At 40.5% G+C, this 21162-nt stretch overlaps 1 protein-coding gene across 5 annotated transcripts in view; it reads right to left on the reverse strand.

Annotated features, from left to right (window-relative positions):
* Nucleotides 1–3881: 3881 nt before the first annotated feature.
* The window catches only part of ATF7IP (activating transcription factor 7 interacting protein), a 108476-nt gene continuing 91195 nt past the window's right edge, over nt 3882–21162 (reverse strand). Inside the window, exons 11-15 of one of the 5 annotated variants that reach the window (XM_026868577.1) lie at nt 19840–19933; nt 13754–13903; nt 12658–12843; nt 9164–9276; nt 3882–8499 (exon numbers count right to left, since the gene is read on the reverse strand). In XM_026868577.1, coding sequence (XP_026724378.1) covers nt 8083–8499; nt 9164–9276; nt 12658–12843; nt 13754–13903; nt 19840–19933 — 960 coding nt within the window. In that variant the 3' untranslated portion in view covers nt 3882–8082. The remainder of the gene's footprint in view (nt 8500–9163; nt 9277–12657; nt 12844–13753; nt 13904–19839; nt 19934–21162) is intronic. The other 4 variants (XM_026868578.1, XM_026868579.1, XM_026868581.1 and 1 more) reach the window with 4 other exon arrangements.

The following is a 21162-nucleotide window of genomic DNA, read 5'->3' on the forward strand; positions in this document are numbered from 1 at the left end:
CTCTCTCTCTCTCTCTCTCTCTCTCTCTCTCTCTCTCTCTCTCTGACCCCCTCTCCCTGCCCCCTCCGGGCGTCTGGAGAGAGCAGTGAAATGAAGAAGACGGATGCCAGCAAAAAAGATGGCCGTCTCCTGGAACCCTCGCCGGCGGGATCAACACAGGAACCCAGACCGGTGATCTGTACTCCCCCATTCCCTCTATCTCCCTCTTTTCCTTTTTCTATTAAGAAATGCAAAGCATATTATATTGCTCACCACAACTTGCTCTGTACTTAGCCAATTATCATGTGTTCAATTAGTACATTGTAGGTAGTTAATAAATGCTTGAACTTGGAGATGACTTGTCCGCTCCAATTGGGGATTTACGAATCTGAGTTACTTGTCCCCTTTGTCTGAGCGGGACGTGACAGCCGAGGATGAAAAATCCATGCAGGACCCGAAGTGACTAGTATGTCGGAGCAGGAGGAGGTGTGAGTGGCAGGAGAGAACATCCGTGCCATGTGTTGGGGTGGGAGGAGCGGGTGGGATACAGGGGCGGGAGAGCACTGTAAATGACTACCTAACTGCTGAAGTACTTACCACAGAGCTGGTGCTCTGCAATACAGCTCTTCATTAAAATTCGCTGAGCAAAATTACTCAGCTGTGGTACCCAGAGGCCCATAGCGACACCGCAGGTGTATGCATTGGTGCATGTGCCAGTTGCAGCTGTGCCTGCATTAGAGGGGGATGAGTGTGATGTTTGCTTGGTGCCTTTTGTGAGTCAAAGGAGACAGCAGCGCACGCAGGCGCTTTCAACCAGAGGCGGTGGTGAGAGGCAACCCTGGTCACAGCTTTAAACACAGCACCCCTCACTTTCCTCCTACCCCTGAGGTTCCCCATCACTGAAGGTGTCTTGCTCCCCCGCAGCGGGGACAGCAGGGCCCTCAGCCTCTGTGTGAGCCCACATGGCTCGTCCTTGCCCCAAGACCAATTCCCCGTAAGGGTCTTCAACCCCAGCCACCCTCCCTGTGCTACTCCAGCAGCCAACCCTACCTCTGCAGTGGGCCCTGTTAGCTCTGTGGGTGGGGAAGATCTACTGGTCACATGGTGTTCACTTGGAGCCTGTCTGTTGTTCCTGCTGCCTGGGGTTGGCCTCTGCCTGGTTTGTTGGTTTTGTGAGCCCTCACTGGGCCTTTGAGTGCAGCTCCGGCCTTACAGGGCAGCAATCCTGATGCTTTTTGGCTAAGCACCAAATCGGAACTGAACACATTTTGTGTAACCCTCAGGTCTTTGCTGCTGATCACTGCCTTGAGGGACATATTTTAAATTCCTGCACTGGAGGCTTGGCAGATGCAGAGCCTCTGCCACAGATTGAGTTGAACAGTCTGTAAAGGCATTAAGATGCACACTTCGAAGAAGAAATGGAGCTGGGCCGTGACAGACAGTGAAGGGATCTGAGCTGACAGCAAGTGGAGAACCAAGAGTCAGCTGCTTGTTGAGACCAGAAGCAGGGAGTGGCTGGACGATGGCTGTTTGTGACTTGACTGTCACTCACAGGCAACACAGCAACATTGCAGGTAGTATTTACTGCCTTTCCACCCAATCTCACATAAAAATACTAATGGAAAAGTATTGTTTAAAAGCTGATCCCCAGGGACCAGGAAATTGCCAGCTGCTTACTGTGTCGGACAGTGTTCCTGACCCAGGGCTCACCTGGCTGCTTCCCCCTGCAGGGAGTGGAGGCAGGCAACAGCAGCTGTGACTGACCTGCCCCTCCTACCCCGAGGTAGGAGCTGCTTTGTGATCCCAAGAGCTGTGGGAAATCAGAGCTCTACTTTTAAGAGCCCTTTTCTATGAGTAAATGTTTACATCAGTAGGACAGTGGGACCTTTTTTTTTTTTTTTTTTTTCTTTTCTTTCTTCTCCTTTAACAGCACAACCTTCAAAGGTCACTGCAGCCTCTTACTGTGCTGCCCTATGTCCTTCCAGCTTGAGCTGCCAACCACAACCCTAGCAGCTCCGTCCAGGTCCTCTCCCCAGCACAGCAAGGTCAGGGACCAGAAAAGGCAACAACTGGGAGACCTACAGGCAGGACCCAGAGAACTGACAGTTCTCTCTGGCAGCTGCATACAGTTAAAAGGCCTCTTTCAGCATTTCTCTGTGGGTCTGACTGGGGGGAAAAAAAGAGGAAGGTGTGCTCTACACAAGGGATTTGTGGTAGAACCTCCCCCTTTTTCATACCCTGCTTCCAGGTTTTTCCAAGTTCTGTGGCTTCTGCCTTTTACTCTCCAGGTTTTCAGGCTTAGCTGGAGAGGGACTTACTTGGTGGGGGGATGGAAGTGGGAGGTGGTTGTGATACATGCCTCTTGCAAGAATAGAAAGAAACCTGCTGCTCAGTCACTAAGGGGTGCCTAGAGAGGAAATGACTCCTCCCACCAGGACCACCAGAACTACCACACTGAATGCAAGCTTTTGCTTCCTTTACCATTCCTTTTCTGAAATCCAGTAACAGACTCACCCCTGCTCACTCCTCCCAGTTCAGCCCACTGGGGCTACCGGTCATAACCCTGCAGGGGTGAGATCTGTCAGCAGCCCCCTCTGCCCTTGGAGCACGAGCCACCCCTGCAAGGTCCAACCAGTGCCTGGCCAGGCACCACTGCTTAGCGCTCCCCAGGGCGACACCAACTTGCTTTCTTTGTCAGGGTCTTGTGCTGTGCTGCCAGGTCAGGTTACTGCTCTGCCCCTTCTTTTTTTTTTTTTTTTTTACTTCCTTCTGTTATCTTGTAGATGTATCAGTGCACTTTGCTCTGAGGCTGTAGCACATCTTTCCAGACATACACATACCATTGTGTGTATGGCAAAGCAGGGTAGCTTCATACCAGCACAAACTGCAATTACAGCAGTGCTTGAGCAGAGTGGTTACTATATTTTATGATAAAACTAAGGGTCTAAACTAGGTGCAGTATGTATACTCGTATTCTAAATATGCAATTTGAGAAACTCATGACTTTCAAGTATGACTGTGTTCAGGCATCACTTCAGAGTCAGTCCACCATCTTTTGGTCAGTGACTTGAAGCAAGTTTTAGCAAGTCCCAAGAAACTGTTATCATCACAAATTAATTAACCACATGCCCTTGAGGTAAGGGCTGAGCATTAACTCCATGTAGGCATGTCAGTAAATCAAGTAAGTACTCTGATTTCTCTAGTTTGGCAGCTTGTCAAATGAGTTGGGTCCAAGAGGCAGCTTTTACCATACTGCCTTCTAGTTAGGCAGTTTATTGGTTCTCAGCTAAGTTGCACAACATACTTCATGGTGTTATACCTGGCTTCTATCCTTGAAAAGCAACAGAGTGGGGGGCTGAGACTTTTTTAATCCCTGCACTAAAGTGCCCTGTTTATAACTCCTGATTTCATTAGAAGCACAGCCAGTTGGGCATGCTGAGGCTGCTGCTGCAGGCTCAAATGCTTAATGGTGCTGTGAAAAACCAACATCATCTCTTGTGTTTTGTCCGAAGCCTCTTGCTAGAAGAATGACCATTTTCAGAGGTCAAACCCAGGTCCTTGAAGGGAGAGTAGCACCAGCAATCTACTTTCCTTTCCTGTCCGCCTCTGGGGTACAAGTTACTTGATTCTGGGTGTCCAGGATACACAAGTTCTCTTTGCTTTGTGACTTTCCAGAAGTTACAGCATTGCTTCATTTTTCTGCTTCTGTGAGAAGGCTGAAAGGGCAGCATCATGCTGTTGACTTTCTAGGAATCACCTAGAGCCGAACTGTTGCTGCTCAACATTACTTCAGCAAGGTGGCAACACTTCTGTAAAGAAAAGAGCCCACACTGGGCTCTTTTTTAAAGAGTTGTCTCCTGAGATGTCTGGAACTAAGCACAGATGACTCAGAATGTTAAAAACCCAGTAGTTTATTTCAAAGTATAAATTTCAGGCTTGTCAGACAAAACCCCACTACAGTTAACAGACAGACTAATCTACGGTACATATAAAAATGGGGAGAGCTTGCAACTGCCCAGTTTAAATTGGACATTAAGTCAGTCCTATGTGTTTTTTGTATTTACAAGTCCAGCTGCAAAACAGATCTGCGTTTCCTAACAAAGGATTTTGCACGTTTGACTCCCAGTAGCCAATAAATTACTAAAGCTGAACAGGACTCCCCAAACAGCTACTACCCAGTTATCTTTATTTACAGCTACACCCCATTAAATTAAGACAGCACTTCAAATCTATGTATGTATATATATATCATGAGAGGAAAAAAAAGAATGCTTAGCCTGCATAATGACAATGAGAAATAAAGATGCATTTTAACAGGTACTCAGAAATCATGAAAAGGAAAATTTGTTAATTGGCTCTCACAGCTATCATTTTTTTCTTTCTCCCCTCAGAAGGTGTGTGGAAGGAAATACAGATTTTGGTGGCAGGGCTGGCTCAGTGTCATTTGAACTCCTCTCCCTCCAGTGTTTTCATGCAATTCATACATACAACACCCCTACCCAAACCAACAAATTAAAAAAATATATATTTAATATATCAAGCTTCTGTTTAAAAAATCTGGATAGATATTTTTGACTAAATGAAAATACTCAAGAGTTCCTAAGAAGGCAGAATCACAGCTTGATTTTGTACAGTGTATGCAATACTCTAATACTGGGGAATGGCTGTTTGGGGAGCAGGAACAGATTTGAAGTGTCCCTACATATAATACAGATTCTAATTTATTGAACAGTTAAGACAAACAGCATAAAGCAAGGGCCGAAGTGACTATTTTTGTTACAGTACAAAATGATGCTCAGATCCTACTAATGGGCCCAATTGTGCTCCCACTGAAGGCACGAGGGGTTTTGCCATTTTTCAAAGGAAGCAGGGTAAGACCCCTTATTTTTACAGGGAAGACACCATGGGCCTTTCCAGCCTTGTGCTAAAACCCTTGTGATGGGTGAGTGTCTCAGTGCTTGTGCTCAGTGACCTAACATGGCCAAGGGTAGCACAAATAATTCAAAGGAGCAAAGTCCAAGAGCAAACTGCTACTCCTAGGGAAGCTGGTCTGAGCATGGAAATAAATATGGGCAGAGGGGAAACTGCCCCTGAAGATGCAGCACAGAAGCTATACCTACAGTCTGCCCCCTTCCTAGGGTTGTTTAAATCCAATAAAGCTTTTTTAGACATATACGGAAATAAAGGAGGCCCATGAAGCTGCAGCTAGGAGGAATGCAGTGGAAAGGAACAGCACTTCGCTGTCAGCAGTCCCGCAGCTTTACTCCTCTCCAACCAGAAACTGAACTAACTCAAATTACTTTCAACCGCAACATCCAGATGCCCTTGTATCACAGTGAGAAAACAAACCAAACCTAAACCAACCCAGGAAGATAATGAGGATGGAAAACACAGCTGTAGAATCAGTGCTGTTTGCTAAAACACAGGGAACTGGATCCAAGGTGGTACTGCTGAAATGTCATGTACCCAGTGGCAACAGCAAAACAACTTTATGCCAGGCCACTGAAAAGAAGATGGAAAAACTTGCATAAAGTGCAAAGAAACCAAAACTAAACCCTCCAACTTATAAGCCATATAGAGATTTTTAGCATATTTAGAAGTGAATTACTGGAAACCTCCAGCAACTAACATTTTTATGAAGAACCCCGTCTAGAAGCATAGTGTTAAGAGACCTGCACTGAATGTTCCAAAATATTTTGGTAATACTTTCAAATAAAGTCTCCTAAATTAAATCCATTATTTCTGAGTGTTTTCTGCTAGCAGAAGTATCGTTTCTCAGTAGTTTTATTGTTTCTGAAAGGTAAAGGATAATAAAATAACCAGCCATCCCACAACACAGGGAGAAATGCCATGAGTTAAGGAATTAAGCTGTACTCCTTTTTATTAGCGTAAGGGCCGAATACCCACTGCAGAGATCTGCTCCACCATGACAGAAATGGCATAGTTCTCTCTGTAGGTCAGTGATTTAAGGACCAGCTACCTTTAAGGTCTCCAAACAGAGCTAGGCATTCAAAAGTCAAGTCATGTTATCACATACTTTGCCACAGCTGCTTGCTTAAGAACCTGAAATTGGACATTTAACAGCTCTGCTGTGATGAAACAAGTCAGATTTCACCCACAGCTGCAAAAATCAACTGCACTCTTGTCATGCATAGGAAAAATGGATCTATTAAGTCAGAAGCCAGTTTTTACAATCAGTTCAGTTGAGAACTACATCTTTCTTTAGTAAATAAAGATGAGTCTTCTTTCTCTAAAGATACAGCCCACCCAACCTGCAAACACAATACCAGACCATCCCTAAATAATACCTCCATTGGAGGAAAGAAAAAAATTCTAACACAGGACTCTCACCTCCCACCTATCCCAAGCAAGACAAAGCTAAGAACAATTGTGACCTAAACATAAGCACAAACTGTAGAAAAGGTCATGTATAGTTTGGGCTGGAATTACAATTAAATAAGCAGCATAAGTTCTAGGTTGTATTCTAACATTTAACTTTCAACCTATAAAACCTCATTGTACTGATACGGCCAATGGCCCTTTGGTACCACCTCAAAGACACATTAAAACCCCCTCTTTCCCTTCTAAATCCACTGTTTGGTTCCAGGAATGAGACTGAAAAGTGCCAAAATAAAAGCCTTACATATACTTTCTTGTCTGGGTGTGTTACAATTTGGTTCTGTGAAAAACAAGTTTAACATGTCAACAACAGTGGGGCAGATGCACCAATTTCTTTTCTCAGCTCAGAAACATCATGAAAGCATCTTTAACCTTTGCAATTGCTCCCAACTTTTAGGCCAGTGTCTAAAATGGTTTCTAAACGGTTCTGGGTGTGTTCGCTTTCTGCAGAGGCAGGCAGGTGATGAGACAAAGAAGACTGGGAAGCCAACTTCTTATCTTTTTGTACTAACTGAACATCCAAACCGAGTGCAAACAGCTAGAAGCTTTCATGGTGTAGAGGTTTCTTTGGCTGAATTGCAGCATACAGCTTTCCCAAAAGAACAGGGAAAGGCTCTAGTGGAAAACACTGCCTGTATACTCTTTAATATTCTTGACAGGACAAAAACAACTACTCAAGAATTACAATGAGGAAAGGGTTGAATAATATTGCCGATAAAACAAATCCAGCATCAAGCAGATGTTACACTTCCTGGTCTCTACAGAAATAATGATTACTGCAGGCCAGGAAAATGAGAAGCAGTAATAAAGGCTGGAAGGGTGAAGGGAAAAATAACTCCAAACATATAAAAGAACACCACAAGGTATCTGGCTACATTTTATTTCTGAAATTATTCTTTAAGGCACAAAATAAATCTAAAAAATAGGGCTGGATGTATGGGGGGAGGGGCACAGAAATTATCTGGGCTAGAGGTGTGAATGCAGTCTCTACAATCCAGTTTCAGATCTGACCTGGGAATGCTCCGAGTGTGAGTGGGGGGAGGATGGTGAAAGTAGAGGAGCGTTTTTAGAAGAGATAGGAGGTAGCGGGGTGATTTATTTTTTCTCCCCCACCACCTCTAAGTTTACACACATATTAATTTCCCTGGCCAGATTCAAGTCCCTCCCCTCAGAGAGCTCATTACAGTTTGTAAAGTAAGACCAGACCACTCAATATTCCAGTACAAGAGTGAGGTCTTGAATCACCCTTCATAGCAGTCTGCCCACAGAGTGGTGGGGGTCAAGAGGCAAATCTGTTCTTGCCCTCATGTTGGTGCCTTGACAGATATTACAGGTGTGTATGTTTTGCATCACAGAAAACTGTAATTTATTATTTTGTTCCCACTCTGAAGCAAAATCCCAGGCACCCTGGGTGCCCTTGGATAAAGGATAGGTAGGTATCTAGGTGGAACAGCTGTCATGGAAGGGAAAATGAAATTTTTAAACTGCCCATGACGTGAGCTATCCAGAAAAAACAGGCTCTCTTGCTGCAGGTGAGACTTTATTTTTCTTTTGGTTCTGAATGCACGTAGTGTATCACACAACTGTCTAAAATAATCCTGCTGAGATTGGATTTAAAAATGAATTTCATGCATGGGATCAACCCCCCAAAACTGGGGTAATTCTTGATAGTAGGACAGGTTAAAGGCTCCCAAGATCTCTAGTTTAACTGCTCTGGGAAGAGATCACATCTGTGGACTGGGGGTCACAAAAGGGTCCAAAACGTCCATAGATGTCCTTAGCTCGGACTGCGAAGTAGTATTTGCTGCCAGACACAAACTGTGTAAGAGTGCATGCCATGGGCAGTGGGAGGGCCTTCACTTCCCCAATCTTCTTCCACTGGGAGGGCATAGTGGCACTCGGGTCCTCATGGTAGGCGTAGAGATGGTAACTGTCCACAGTGGCACAGCTCCGGTCCACCTCCATGACACTCCATGACAGCACAATACCATTCTGGCTCTGTACCCGTGCCAGCTTCAGCTGTGGCTTCTGAGGCAGAGAAGTGTTGGCAGCTTCAGGGGGCAGACGTGGTGGCTGTGGTGCCTCCGGGAGCGGGGCAGGATGTACAGGGCGTGGTGGCTCCTAAGCAACATAAGAGCGAAAAGAATGGTGAGCCACCTTGTTGGTAGTATATTTACCATTCCAGGACATCACAAGTGATGAGGCTGCGCAACAGTGAGTATGCAGGCAATGTATCTGGTTCAGTCGCAACAACAAAACCATGTGAAATGAGTCAAAGTAAACTCTCAAATACTTACAAAGAGGGGTTTGAGGTGATGCAGAAGTAATCACCCCCAACAGTGATAAGACAACCCTCTGAAATTTGGGAGTTGGCAACCCTGAGGATCTTGTCTGGACCTTGTTCTCCTACCTCAGTTTTACAAGCAGCTGTACTGAGAAATGGGTCATTCAATTCGTAGCCAAACCATGACTAAACTTTTCAGTGGCAGTTCTTCTGTACCCTAGACTCCACAAGTCACCTGCAGACAATTCATGCACCATTTTTCAACATGTGCTACTGGCGATCTGAAGAACTCCAGGATAAGCTAACAGATTGCATAACTTTTATCATTCTTGGCAGAAGTTGCTGTAGCTGATAGGGTGATGCTACACATGTAAACTGTCTGCGAAGTGTCTACAAGGCATTTCACTATTCTGCAGTTCAACACTAAGAAGCAATCTGAAAGACATTAATGCAGAGACAAGCCTGTAAATTGCATTAAGTGATTTCAAAAGGACTACTCACAGCATGCACTTGTGGTGGTCGATGATGCACTGTAAGCTGAGGTGTTCCAGATCCAAGAGTTAGTCCATTGTTCACAACATATGCAGTTGTTTGAGGCATTCGTACTGTCATACCTGTAAGAAGCACAGTGAATACTGTGAGTACGCAATCAGCTAAACAGAACACTGGAAAACCAACTCCTTGGTTCAGCTGGATGACACCAAACTTCAAACTGACAACATGCTCCTCAAACTGCCAGCAGACTGACGAAGTACTGCACAACAACAAAATCACCTCCCATCCCCTGAAGCTGTAGAAGTGAAAGAGAGCAAGTGCTTATGTATGCAGAGGGGACAGAATGATGTTTTAATAATTTGTGGCATGAAAGAAATGGGTGGGGAGGGAAAGTGTGGGTGCTACAGGGAGCTTAAGTATGAAAAGAAAAATTACATGACTTGGGGATTCAGAAAGGAGAAGATAAATGCTGCTGCAGCAGAATGATATCCATTCAGTATTCAAATACCAGAAGGCTGTGCAGTGGTTGGCACCAAAACCAAAAAAAGTAAGTCACTGTCCAAGAAGCTTGTCCTTCCTCACAGAACAGACACCACAACGGATGTTACTCACAGGTAACTTGTTACAACAGGATGTTACTGACATTCATTCCAACAGCAAACTGATCTGACTGGCAGTAATAAACTAGGTAATTTTATAGCTTTGTAAATAATATCCCAAACTCTTGCAAACTAACAAGTTTTCATTCCTTTTATATACATCTTGCTCTCGTAAGTAACATTTTGTCTGTTTACTACTGAAACATGTATGTTCTGTGAGCTCAAAGCTTTTGCTCATTGCTATGGGTTGCCCAGGGTGTTCCTCTATTTCTGTCTAGAAATGCATGATTTGGGAGAAACCCCACCACCCCCTAGTTCCACACTTTTAAGAGACTGAAGCATTCTAATACTCCAGAAGAGAAGCTCATAAAGTGACTCATGTAAGGAAACCACAGCTATTGTATGGTAATTTCTTCTCTATAGAAACAGTCATCAAGCTATAATCATAGGTGACAAGTGTCAGAAGCCTATGTAATCTGTAAATTGGAGGCAAGGACCTCAGAGTGCTAAATCTTAACACTTTTATTATGAAGTGTTGAACTCTAGGTAGCTGCTTCACATCATCTTCTCTTGTCACATCTAAGATGCTAATGAAGCTGTGCAAACTCCTGTAAGATAGACAGTGACCTGAACTGGCTATTTCTCACCCAGAGAATCCAATCAGATATGCTGTTTTTAACATGACTGTGATTCTATCTCAGGAAATTACAATAATCTGAAGAAAGATGGACAGAAATGCTTTAATATGATATAAGGTACATATTTAGCATTATTTCTAATTAGGCATACTACTTAGATGAGGTAGAAATGCAAAACTACAATTTGCAAAACACTGTGGATGTGTTCTCAAAGTTAAGCTTTCACAGACAGAAGTGCAAAGATCTTACGCCTGAAGCATCTGCTACTAACACTGAAGACTCTTTCAATGATAATATAAACCAATACACATCAGTAGCAGCTTTTCTGAAAGCCGTTTAACAAAGTCAGTGAAAAATGTAGAATGGACTAAAGGACGAAAACTCATGGCAGCTAAAAGGGATCAATAAACAAGACTGCTTTATTGTTAATAATACATGAAACCCGTCTACCCAGTATGCAAATATGAAGTCTTGAAATAACCTGTATTCTAACTAAATTGGTCTTTTAACTAACCATCTGGCTTCCTTGTCCTGAGGTACATCTTATGTGGCTTGTCAAAAACAGTACTGTATAATACACATACTTTTCAAGCCAGTGTAACAGAACTGCCTCTAACAGAATCACAGATAAGTCCAAGTTTGAACAGACCTCCAGAGATGATCTGGCCCAACCTTCTGTTGAAAGAATGCTCTTAGATTAGATTATTCAGGATCTGGTCAAGCTGAATCTTCATTATTTTGGTGGAAACCTGACTTGATTTCTGAGAATTTGTAAGCAGACAACTCAAGGATAAGCATTAATTTTATCACTGATCATCAGGTCAGAAGCACATTACACAGAGATCTGTTGCTGCATGACCTTGTGGAAAAAATGTATAAATTCCCTACCTTGTTGATTTGTCCTAGAAAAGGCCTTAAACCAGTGTATTACCTTTAATGTTATTCAACAACACATTAATTATCTTGCATGTCTAATGCTGAAAGGTATTCTGCAGATATTAACACTAGTGATGTGTATTTAATCGTAATAACTTCTATAAGAAGTGGTATATTCTGACAAATCCATGTATTTTATAATTTGGTACAAAAGAAGAAAACACTAATAAAAATTATTGATGTACGTGAATGCATGGTTAAGTACTTGAAACTCCTTCCAAAACAACAGGTGGATCATACACATCTAACTTGTAGCGTCAGAAGAACCCGAACTCAAATGCACATGGCACAAGAGTGTAAGAAGTTTAAGAAATGGGAACAAGTCTGAAAAGAACAGCAATTTCCTCACACCCTGACATTTTACAGAGATAGTTCAAGAACTGTCTGATCAACTTCTGTTTAGCTAGCAATGGTATGGTCTTACATGGCTCAAGCATACAGAGTTCCCAGTCTGTCCTATACAGATAATGTCTAAAAAAATTACTACCTGGATGTCAAAAAGTAGGCTCATGCTCAGTGAGTGCACTAGAAGAGAGAAATTTGTGTTTAACATAAGAGTGTTTAAAATAACCAGAGAGTAGAAATTGTGGGGAGCTAAAAGCCAGGCAATTAAGATTCACCATTTGCAACAAAATATAGACTATCATTTAACTTTAAGATCTTTATTTTTGAAATCTACTAGTCATTTCAAAAAATGAGTTTACTGTTATGGGAAGATTCCAGCTACATATCTGCAAAGTCAAGATGAACTTGCTGACATCTCTATTCAAGGAAACTCAAGCACACATCCATTTCTGATACATTTGGTTAGAAATTTAATCTGTCCCAGCCTAGAGAAAACAAGGAAATTTGCTAGGCACAGGACAACAGAGATTGTTAAGGAATTGCATTAGGATACCTGACATAAATATAACTTTTAGACAGGAAATCAAACACAATTTGTTACATACTTACATGTTTTGGTCTTACTCCATAATAACAAAATCGTCTCTAACTTTCTACAAAACAGTGGTGCTCATCACATTACGTTCTGCTGCCTTGTAAAGTATTGGACATGACATCCAGAGATGCCTAATTGGCGGAGCTAGTGCCTGAGATGACTTAAATCCAGTTTTTCCTCATTCACATATCTGCAGAGGGCATAATTTCTTAATAGCCTGAGATTTTCTCACATCTGTAAGCTGGGAAAAATCTCTAACCTCTACAATTTGGACTACTATTGTAAAAAAACCCAAACAACAAACCCAGAACAGAAAATCAAACCCCATATCCATCAGGTATCAATCTGTCTCATGCTAAAATGTGCATGGAAGAAAGCAGCCCCTACCTCCAGCCTGTGGGTTGACTGGCCTTAAACCTGGGCTTGGCATGGCAGCTCCTCTTACAGGATTCTGCGCTGGTGGTGCAGGAAGAGGGGTATAGACCACCTGATGGTTAGGAGGGGCTCTTGGTATAGGAAGTTTTGCAGGAGTTTGAGTCGCTGGACGTTGAGTTACATTCACTGTTGTCGGAGCTGGAAAACGATAGACAGATCACAACCTAGAGTGGAATTCTGTGACATTAAGCTGATATGCCAAAGGAGTACACACCACCTTTGGAAAACAGATTCGTTTGAGCCATGCAAAATAAAAACTGTCTCCATGAATTTTATCTGCTTTTGATAATGCAAGAAAAGAGAAAATAGCCTAAACAAAAAGTAATTTTCACCTGAAATAATAATGCCAATATATACACAAATTCCAAACAGAAAAGATAAACATAATACCACAAAAAAAGGTCTTGAACTGAACGTAAGCATAGCTGTAGAGAATATAAAAGCCACCACTGTAGAGTCTGTAGAACAGATCAATCATAAGACAATTCCAATGTCAACTAATCTTCAACAATCATCTACAGAGGAGAGTAAAACAAAGAAAGAGGATCCATGTTTCCTCATGTTAGAAAGGGGGGGAAAAAATCAGTGTAGATAAAACAACATTTAACTACAAATGAAACTTCAGTATCGGCCTTGCCATTCACTCTGCCAGAAGGATTAATTGCAGACTGCAGGTGCAGAGCTAGGAGTGGTATTCCTAATTTTTTCCCCCCATTACTTAAATAATGCAACTGCTACAGGTTTCCTCTCCTTCACTTTTACAAACAACAGTATATTTAATAATTTCCACGACCATCCTTAGCAGAGGTTTTTTCCTCTCCATGGAATTAATTTGATCCTGAATTATTTCCAAACAAACAGGACTACCTTTCCCTTTCACTTCATCAACTTAAAAAAAACCTGACTAGAATGGAAGATTAAAAAGTGACTCATCAAACATTCTGAATATTCACCTGAAAAGATCAGTACAATGAAGAACACATGAGCCTAGTATAAGAAAAAAAAAAAGCAGTCACTGAATTCACATGATGATGTAAAATGAAGTTACCTGTAGGTAATACATGTATGGTGGTCTGGGAAGGTCCACTTGTTGGCACACCTGTTGTCTGCACAGGGTTTGGCTGCAAAGGTCGAGCCAAGGGCTGGGTGGGTATGCTCAGTCCTGTAACAGGTATCTGGTTCTGCTTCTTGCCATCTGCTTTAAAACAGTTACAGACAGTAGCAAACAGAAATCAGAACATCATAGAGTTTTAATTTTTTTTTTCCCCCTATCATTCACAGATTAGCAAAGAATATTTCCTAGCATGACATTTGACTTTCTCATTCCGCAAACAGAACTAGAAAAATTCATTCAATTCCCCCCCCCCCCCCCGCCATTCCATAACATTTCATTCTATCATCATGAAGTCTGTGTAGTTCAGCATAATTTGGAAACCTGAATTTAATGGAACATTATGCCAAAGTCTTTAAAAGTTTCTATTAAAAAAACAATAGCCTAAAACTTTAAAAAGGCCTAAACACTGTTGTACTCTGTTTCAAAAAAGTCATAGCGCTCCTTAAATTTTGTCTACCTCTGATGCTTACATCCTGTTACTTGCTCACTCTTTCCTCTGTTCAATCTGTTAGTCAGCCCTGTTTGTTGCTCTTTTGATTTTTCATGAGATTTTCTTAAAAAGGGGGAATCGCTTTATTATTTATAGAAAACTTTAAAGAGAGAATGTTTTCTCACACTGACACCCTCCTTGACATGACTTAGTGACTTATGAGAAGTGCCAAATAGTGTCTGTACCTGTAGTTTACTACAGCAATATTCTCTTGTGCTTTAGTTTATTTGTGACAATATAAAATATTCGAGTGCAAGTCTGTATGTGATCAAGCTTGTGCACAAGTTGAATAAAGAAGAATTGAGAAGCTTTTGCCTGGATATTTCAGCTAGGTTAGAGTAGTAGCGGGCAGAGAAGGCACCACCAAAAACTAAAAACCACAAGATAAAAGAGTAGGTTTTAAGGGCACTCATTCAAAAAAGATTTGCCCTAATAGAACTGTACATGCAGCAGCCACCAATTTACTAAGAGCACACAATATAAAAATAAAAAACATGTTAATACATACATTACTCTTGAGAAAACATAATATATTGAAAAATACATTGAAAAACTATCAAGTATACTAACTAGATTTCAAAGCATTAAGAACATGGTTAATGGCACTATAGTTCAAAATGTTAGGTTTTTTAGAAGTTGGAGACTATTTTGATGGACTCACTGAGCTGCTGTTTTTAACCAGCTACCAACAGCTTGAAGTAGCAGTACCCTTCACAAACTACTATATGATAAAATAAACAATTCAAGACCTCAAAAATAAAACACAATATAAACTGCAGACCATGTTGTCTTTCTGTAGCTACTTCAGTGAAGTAATTTGATGAAGATAATTTTCTTTTTTTCAAAATCTATAAAAGGAGCAGTACAGGGATGTTCATTTTGAAAACAGAAGGCGAGATGCTTCCTGCTTTCATCAGCTAACGTGTCTTGTGATTAGTTCAAGCTTTTCCTTTTCCATGAGAGATTTCATGGTCTTCAGCTAATTATCTGACTGAAGAGATTCCTACGGAGATGCACACACCTGTTTTCTTCGAGTATTTACAGACTGACGCACATTTCAACTGCCACTGGATAATTTAAGTGATGCAAATGCATTCTTAGTGATGACCTAGAGAAGATGTGCTCATGATCCTACTAGTCAAAACACAGACACACTATTGCTGTGTAAATGTAGTTCAAGTAAAAATGACAGACTGGACACACGTGAGGGCCTTTTTGGTTTTGCTTTTGTTTTTTATCTCACACAGAAGCAAGTTCATTTGTCCCTGATAAATCAAGAGCCCTGCTGAGGTTCCAGTTGCCGGAAACTACATCAGGAGTGCACCAGCCACAGTAAATGATGGAAGATAACCAACTAGACTTTAGTAAATAAATAGAAACAAATAGCAAAGGCTAATTTGGCTATGTAAGTGAAAAATCAGTAAGAAAAACAGGAGGACTGCATGTATAGTAAGCATAGGATTAAGGTGAAAAGTAATATGGGAACAGTTCGAATGCTAAATGAACGCAGCAACATATTCATTAAAAATGTGGACCTGGAGTAGACAGGACAACCAGATTTATGGAAATGAGTATAAAGAGAAAGTCATTACTACTGAAGGTATAAGCAAAACTCCAAATATATAAAATGGAAAAGAAGAGGGGCTAATTTCCATGCCAGAAAAATGGGCCTACAACACTACATTTACAGCAGGAAGGAGTTTTAAGCACGTTATTCACATGTGGTATAGTGCAACTGCAGAACAGCAAACATACCATACACATGTTCAAGAATAAGACAAAAAATGATCCAGAAAACTACAGATTTGATCAGATAAAACAGTTTATAAAATAAAAAACTGATACTCTATGTATTTAGTAATTTTTCCTACAAAAAGATAAATGCAAAATAAAAGTGGAACATGGCTGTGTTCAAGAGTACACTTGTGTGTCTTAGATTACAACTCCACTTTAGACTAAGGATAGGTATCAGCTAAATCTATTGACTGTTTTAGTATTTTTATGAAATAGTTTGATGCAGTGCGCTACACAAATATTTACAAAAAGGACAGGAAGGGGATTGTACAAATACTGCAAGATACTTGCAGATAGAAAAGTATCTGGATTACTTTCTGATAAAGATGACAACATTTGTTCTGAACAGAAATCAACAACAGTTTCTCAAATGCTATGCAACATTTTCATTCATAATTTCTGCACACATCAGAAGGCATGCACTAAATTTAGTTGCCAATGTACTAAACTGAAAGATGCCACCAGTATGGAGGTAGACAAATATGTCACACAGGAACAAAGCTAAGACTTGAGAACTAGAAAGTAGTAGAGAATGCAACATCAGCTATTTAGGAATTGTAAAAACTTCTACTATTAATGTGGGAAATCATGTCTGGGGCAGTGAAGATGATCAAGAAAACTTGCATATATTGTTAATTATGAAACATCTGTGCGTTGCTTGTCTGATAAAGTAGAGAGGAAATGTGAATCTAGGCTCTGTCAGGTGTTTCCACATTGTGATGGTTAGGATTTTTCTCCCTACATGAAGAACTATTTGAATGCAAACTTCGTTATGTAAAAAAAAGGGTTGGAAGTCACAGAGAAAATGTGTTTCTGTGTTGAGTGAGGTTTCAAAATGCCAATGCAACAGCTGTTGAAGGACAGCTACTCTGTTTTGTAGGAGTACTGTGTCCAAACCCAGTGGCTCAAGCACATGATTAGAGGTCCTAAATACCCTGACACTAGAACAACCAACCAAAAAACCTCACCCTAAAAACCAACCAAACAAAAATACCCCACCCTCAAAACATGATTAGCCCTTAAAAGTAATGCATAGGGTTTTGCCTGTTTACCATCACTGAAGACTGGACTTATACATCACTGCAGGTGTGCTCTTCCATGACTCAATACAGAAACTCTGATTTCAGTTTAATAACGTCACAAAAACATCTAAACATCTACAAATTCCATAGTTCCATAGTTCTTAACTTAAAGTCATTTTGTGTACCTATAAATCTGTAACAAAATAAAACTTGCTCTACATTTGCTGGAAACAAAGTGCAGTGGAAAAACTATTTGGCCAAAGGTATATACATGTATATGATTATGCAAAAGCGGTGAGAAATGTACTCTTCTTTTTTTTAACCTTAATGTTACTATCAGAACATGTGACTTATTTCCCAAGAAACCTGCTCAAAATCCTAGAAACGTGTTTCCAGTGCATGGTGAAACTCAAGCTTTTATTAGGGTTTTAAGTCCATACATTTCTACAGCTTATATGAAAAATGCTGACTCCTCTCACAAACTCTATCTGCAAGGCTGCAGACTACCAGGGAGACTCTGGCTTCTGGTCTGCAGTGAAGAGACACTCAGGAGCTAACCAATGCCTGAAAGCACCCCACTAACCTTCCTCCTAACGAAAGGACAATTTTCTAAAACCTCACAACTAGAGAGAAAGAAGCTTAGAATATACCACAGGAGAAAATGGTAAGATACTGGCTCAAGCTCCCAAAAAGAAACTGAGAAAGAATGAACTTAGTATACCGTAACGCAGCTACAATTCTGCCGTGGCTGCTAGCGCTTCTACTTAGAGAAGCGTTCTTATAGTTATACATGCAACCATGGTTGGTGTCAATCTTTTATGGTAACTGAGATGAAGACATACTTTATGCAATCAGGGAGGAAAAAAACTTCTCTGAAAAACATTACTTTTGATAGAAAAAGATTAGCTAAAATATATTACAATACTGTGACATGCTACTATATACATACTATAAAGCCATTTAGATCTGTTGGTCTTTTACAGAATATTAAATAGGACTGGGAGCTTAACCTTACCTGACAAATTTCCACAGTGCAAGTGAAACCATTTTTAAAAATCCTTTTAAGAACCAACTCTTGGAAGAGATTACAGTAGTAAAAACTTGATTCCCTATGCTATTCTGACACTCAGCTAAGCAATGCACAGAATCATCAAAATCCTGGCCGGAAAGGACCTCTTGAAGCTGGATTGTCACCAACACTATTCAAATGAGTTGTTGTTTTGCTCAGCTGATTCTTGAGAACATTCAAGAGTGGAGTTTCTACAACCCCTCTGTGCTGCACTACTTTCCTACTGTGATTTCTTTTCTCCTCAAGCTCAGCTTGAGCCTCCTGAACTTGTAGTTCATGGCCATTGCCCCTTGTATCATCTGGCACTGCTGAGAAGAGTTGAGCTCTGTAATCTTTGTAACTATTCTCCAAGTAGTTGGAGCAGCAGGCTCTCAGTTTTTCTCTTTGCCAAACATGCCTGTTGATCTCATAGGTCATGCACTCTAGGCTGCCACCATCCTGACAGCATCTATTAGGCCCTCTCCAGTGCTACCACAAGTCTTCTGAACTCAAATAAGGGGGAGTCAAAACTGGACACTGTATTTTAGGTCTGGCCCTGCTAGTGTCAGTGTGGGGGGAATACTGACTTACATCAAATGAGAACATGCTGTTGGCTCATACTCAATTCCATGTCCACCATACACCCTCCAAGAACCAGACTGTCAGCTATCTGAATTGTATCATGCTTCTCTAATGCCTTATACCACAGGCACTCCCCTTTCGGTGGTAACATTCCATTTCTTCCTCACGAAAGAAACGCTACCACATGCCAATGTGATTTTCTATATTTGCATAATACAAATACAGAGCAAATCAAGCTAGTAAGAATGTTATGTGTAGAACTTGGACACACTAGCTAGAGATAGCTACTGAGGTTGTCTAGAGGAAACAAAAGTTCTTGGTGGCTGGACTTCAGAATGCTGTTCAGAGCCATGCATTTAGAGACCATGCAGAACTAAAATTTTATCTCTAACAGTAGAAATATAATTTTTTCAGTTAAGAAGAACATGTATTGTCCTGCTGTAAGTATAGACTCTTATTACTTATCTGAAATACTGTAATTCTTCATAATCCAATGCTAATTATAAATTGCCTACAGTTATGCAAGACTTATAAAAATGTGTTCTTTTAAAAGATAAAGCGCATCCAAACTGCCAAAAGATGTAAAAGTACAACTATATTTACCCTAATCTTGGCATACAGCCCCAAAGCAAAGAACAGATCTGCATTTGGTATTGAAACTTTTGCACACAAAGTTTTTCAGTTAAACAAATGATCAGAAGCTGTAGTAATCTAATGCCTGAATACCAACTCTAGAATTAAAAGGTCTTTAATTATCAATAAACAGAAAAATGATACTAGAAAAACTTCCCAAAAGATAACGAAGAATTCAAACAAATTATTCCCCAAGCCTAACAGATTTAAGCACAGACACTAACAATGCTTGAATTAAAGGAAAAGTAAAAATCTTAAAGACTGTTTTACAGCAAGTATGATTCCTTTTCTTTAATGCTTATTGGAATTCTTCAACAGCAGTCCAGTTTAACTGAAACACCAAGGAATAAAATACACCAAGCAGAAACAGATCATTCCTTTGTCATTCACAGGATTAACTAATACTTGTAGCTCAATTACGCCTGTAGTTAGCAAAATCTTTTTCACCTACCTTGAGAAGAGCCATCATCCTCTTCATCCAGTGTAAGATCAATGACACCTCCTGAATCACTTCCTGTGACCTTCCCGCTCTGAAAGACAAAACTCTTTCATTTTGCAAAAGCAAATCCAGGGAACACAGGAGGAAAAAGGATACGAATGGAACATTCAGAAGAAGACGTCTCAGAATTGATACACTTATAAGAAAGGAACTAATGAAATGAGCAGGAGGAGGAAATTTCAGACAAATTTCGCAGGACTTGCAAACCAGTATGATACTGCGGTATCAAATACTCAAGTATTTTTAGCTTTGTAAGGAAAAAAAAAGCCTGAAGACCAGTAACATATTGTTATTTTACACGTAAATAAATAACAATTTGGTATCTTTCGATTATGACAACATTTTAATCCATTGTAAACTGTGCTTTCTGCTATAATAGTAAAACCTTTTGACAGAGCAGTTACCAGGGCAGTGTATTACTTATCTTGAGACAGCCTGGCCTATGTGCCTATAAAGAAATTGACTTCACAGTAAGAAAAAGGGAAAGCTACACTTGAACCTGTATGCTGATAAAACATGTCATCAAAAGCCATTAGAAACTTCCAACTGTATCCATCTTTTTAAAGTAATTTCACTACTGTATTTTAATCCATTATCACAAACTTTAGCATCCTATTCTACATATGAAGCCATTTCTAATCATCTCTTTAGAGAGGATAAAGGGATCTTTTAAGCTATTGTGAAGGCTAAATGCTATAAAAAACCCCAGAGTTCCATCAAATCAGATTTATCTTCTGGATCAATTGCTGTCCCCTGGCTGTTCAGACCAACACCTTCCTTTAGGTGACCATAAAAATACTGGGGGAGGTCCTATATATTTCTGTGTTTTAAAATATACTTTCTAGAAAAAAATCTTGCACAATGTCAATTTGTAGTTCCTTAAACTTGCTGGAAAAAAATTGGATTTTTTATTTGTTCTGTGTAAGTGCTATTGGTTTATGGATTAGAGTAAACCAGGTTCCTTAGGACAGACAAAGTGTTAGGAGAGCAACATGATCATCAGAATCTGTGAACGATTAACATGGGAAAAAGTTTAAGAGTTATCAGCCCCACACGGCCTGTACAAATGCCAACATGGTAAATGCTAGGCAGATTAGAGATTTTTCTACGCAGTCAGACGGGGACAGATGCAAAAAACCTAAGCATTGAGATTACCTACTCTATGACCTTTCATTTGGGTAAAACTAAGCCTTCAAGAGGGTCCTGAAGACAGTTCTCACACAGGCAAGGCTTTGACGAGAGGGAAAAGAGCTATTATATAATTACTAAGTGCAA

Source organism: Athene cunicularia (genome assembly GCF_003259725.1).
Source record: "Athene cunicularia isolate RWA chromosome 1 unlocalized genomic scaffold, athCun1 chr1_part2, whole genome shotgun sequence".
Lineage (NCBI taxonomy): Eukaryota > Metazoa > Chordata > Aves > Strigiformes > Strigidae > Athene > Athene cunicularia.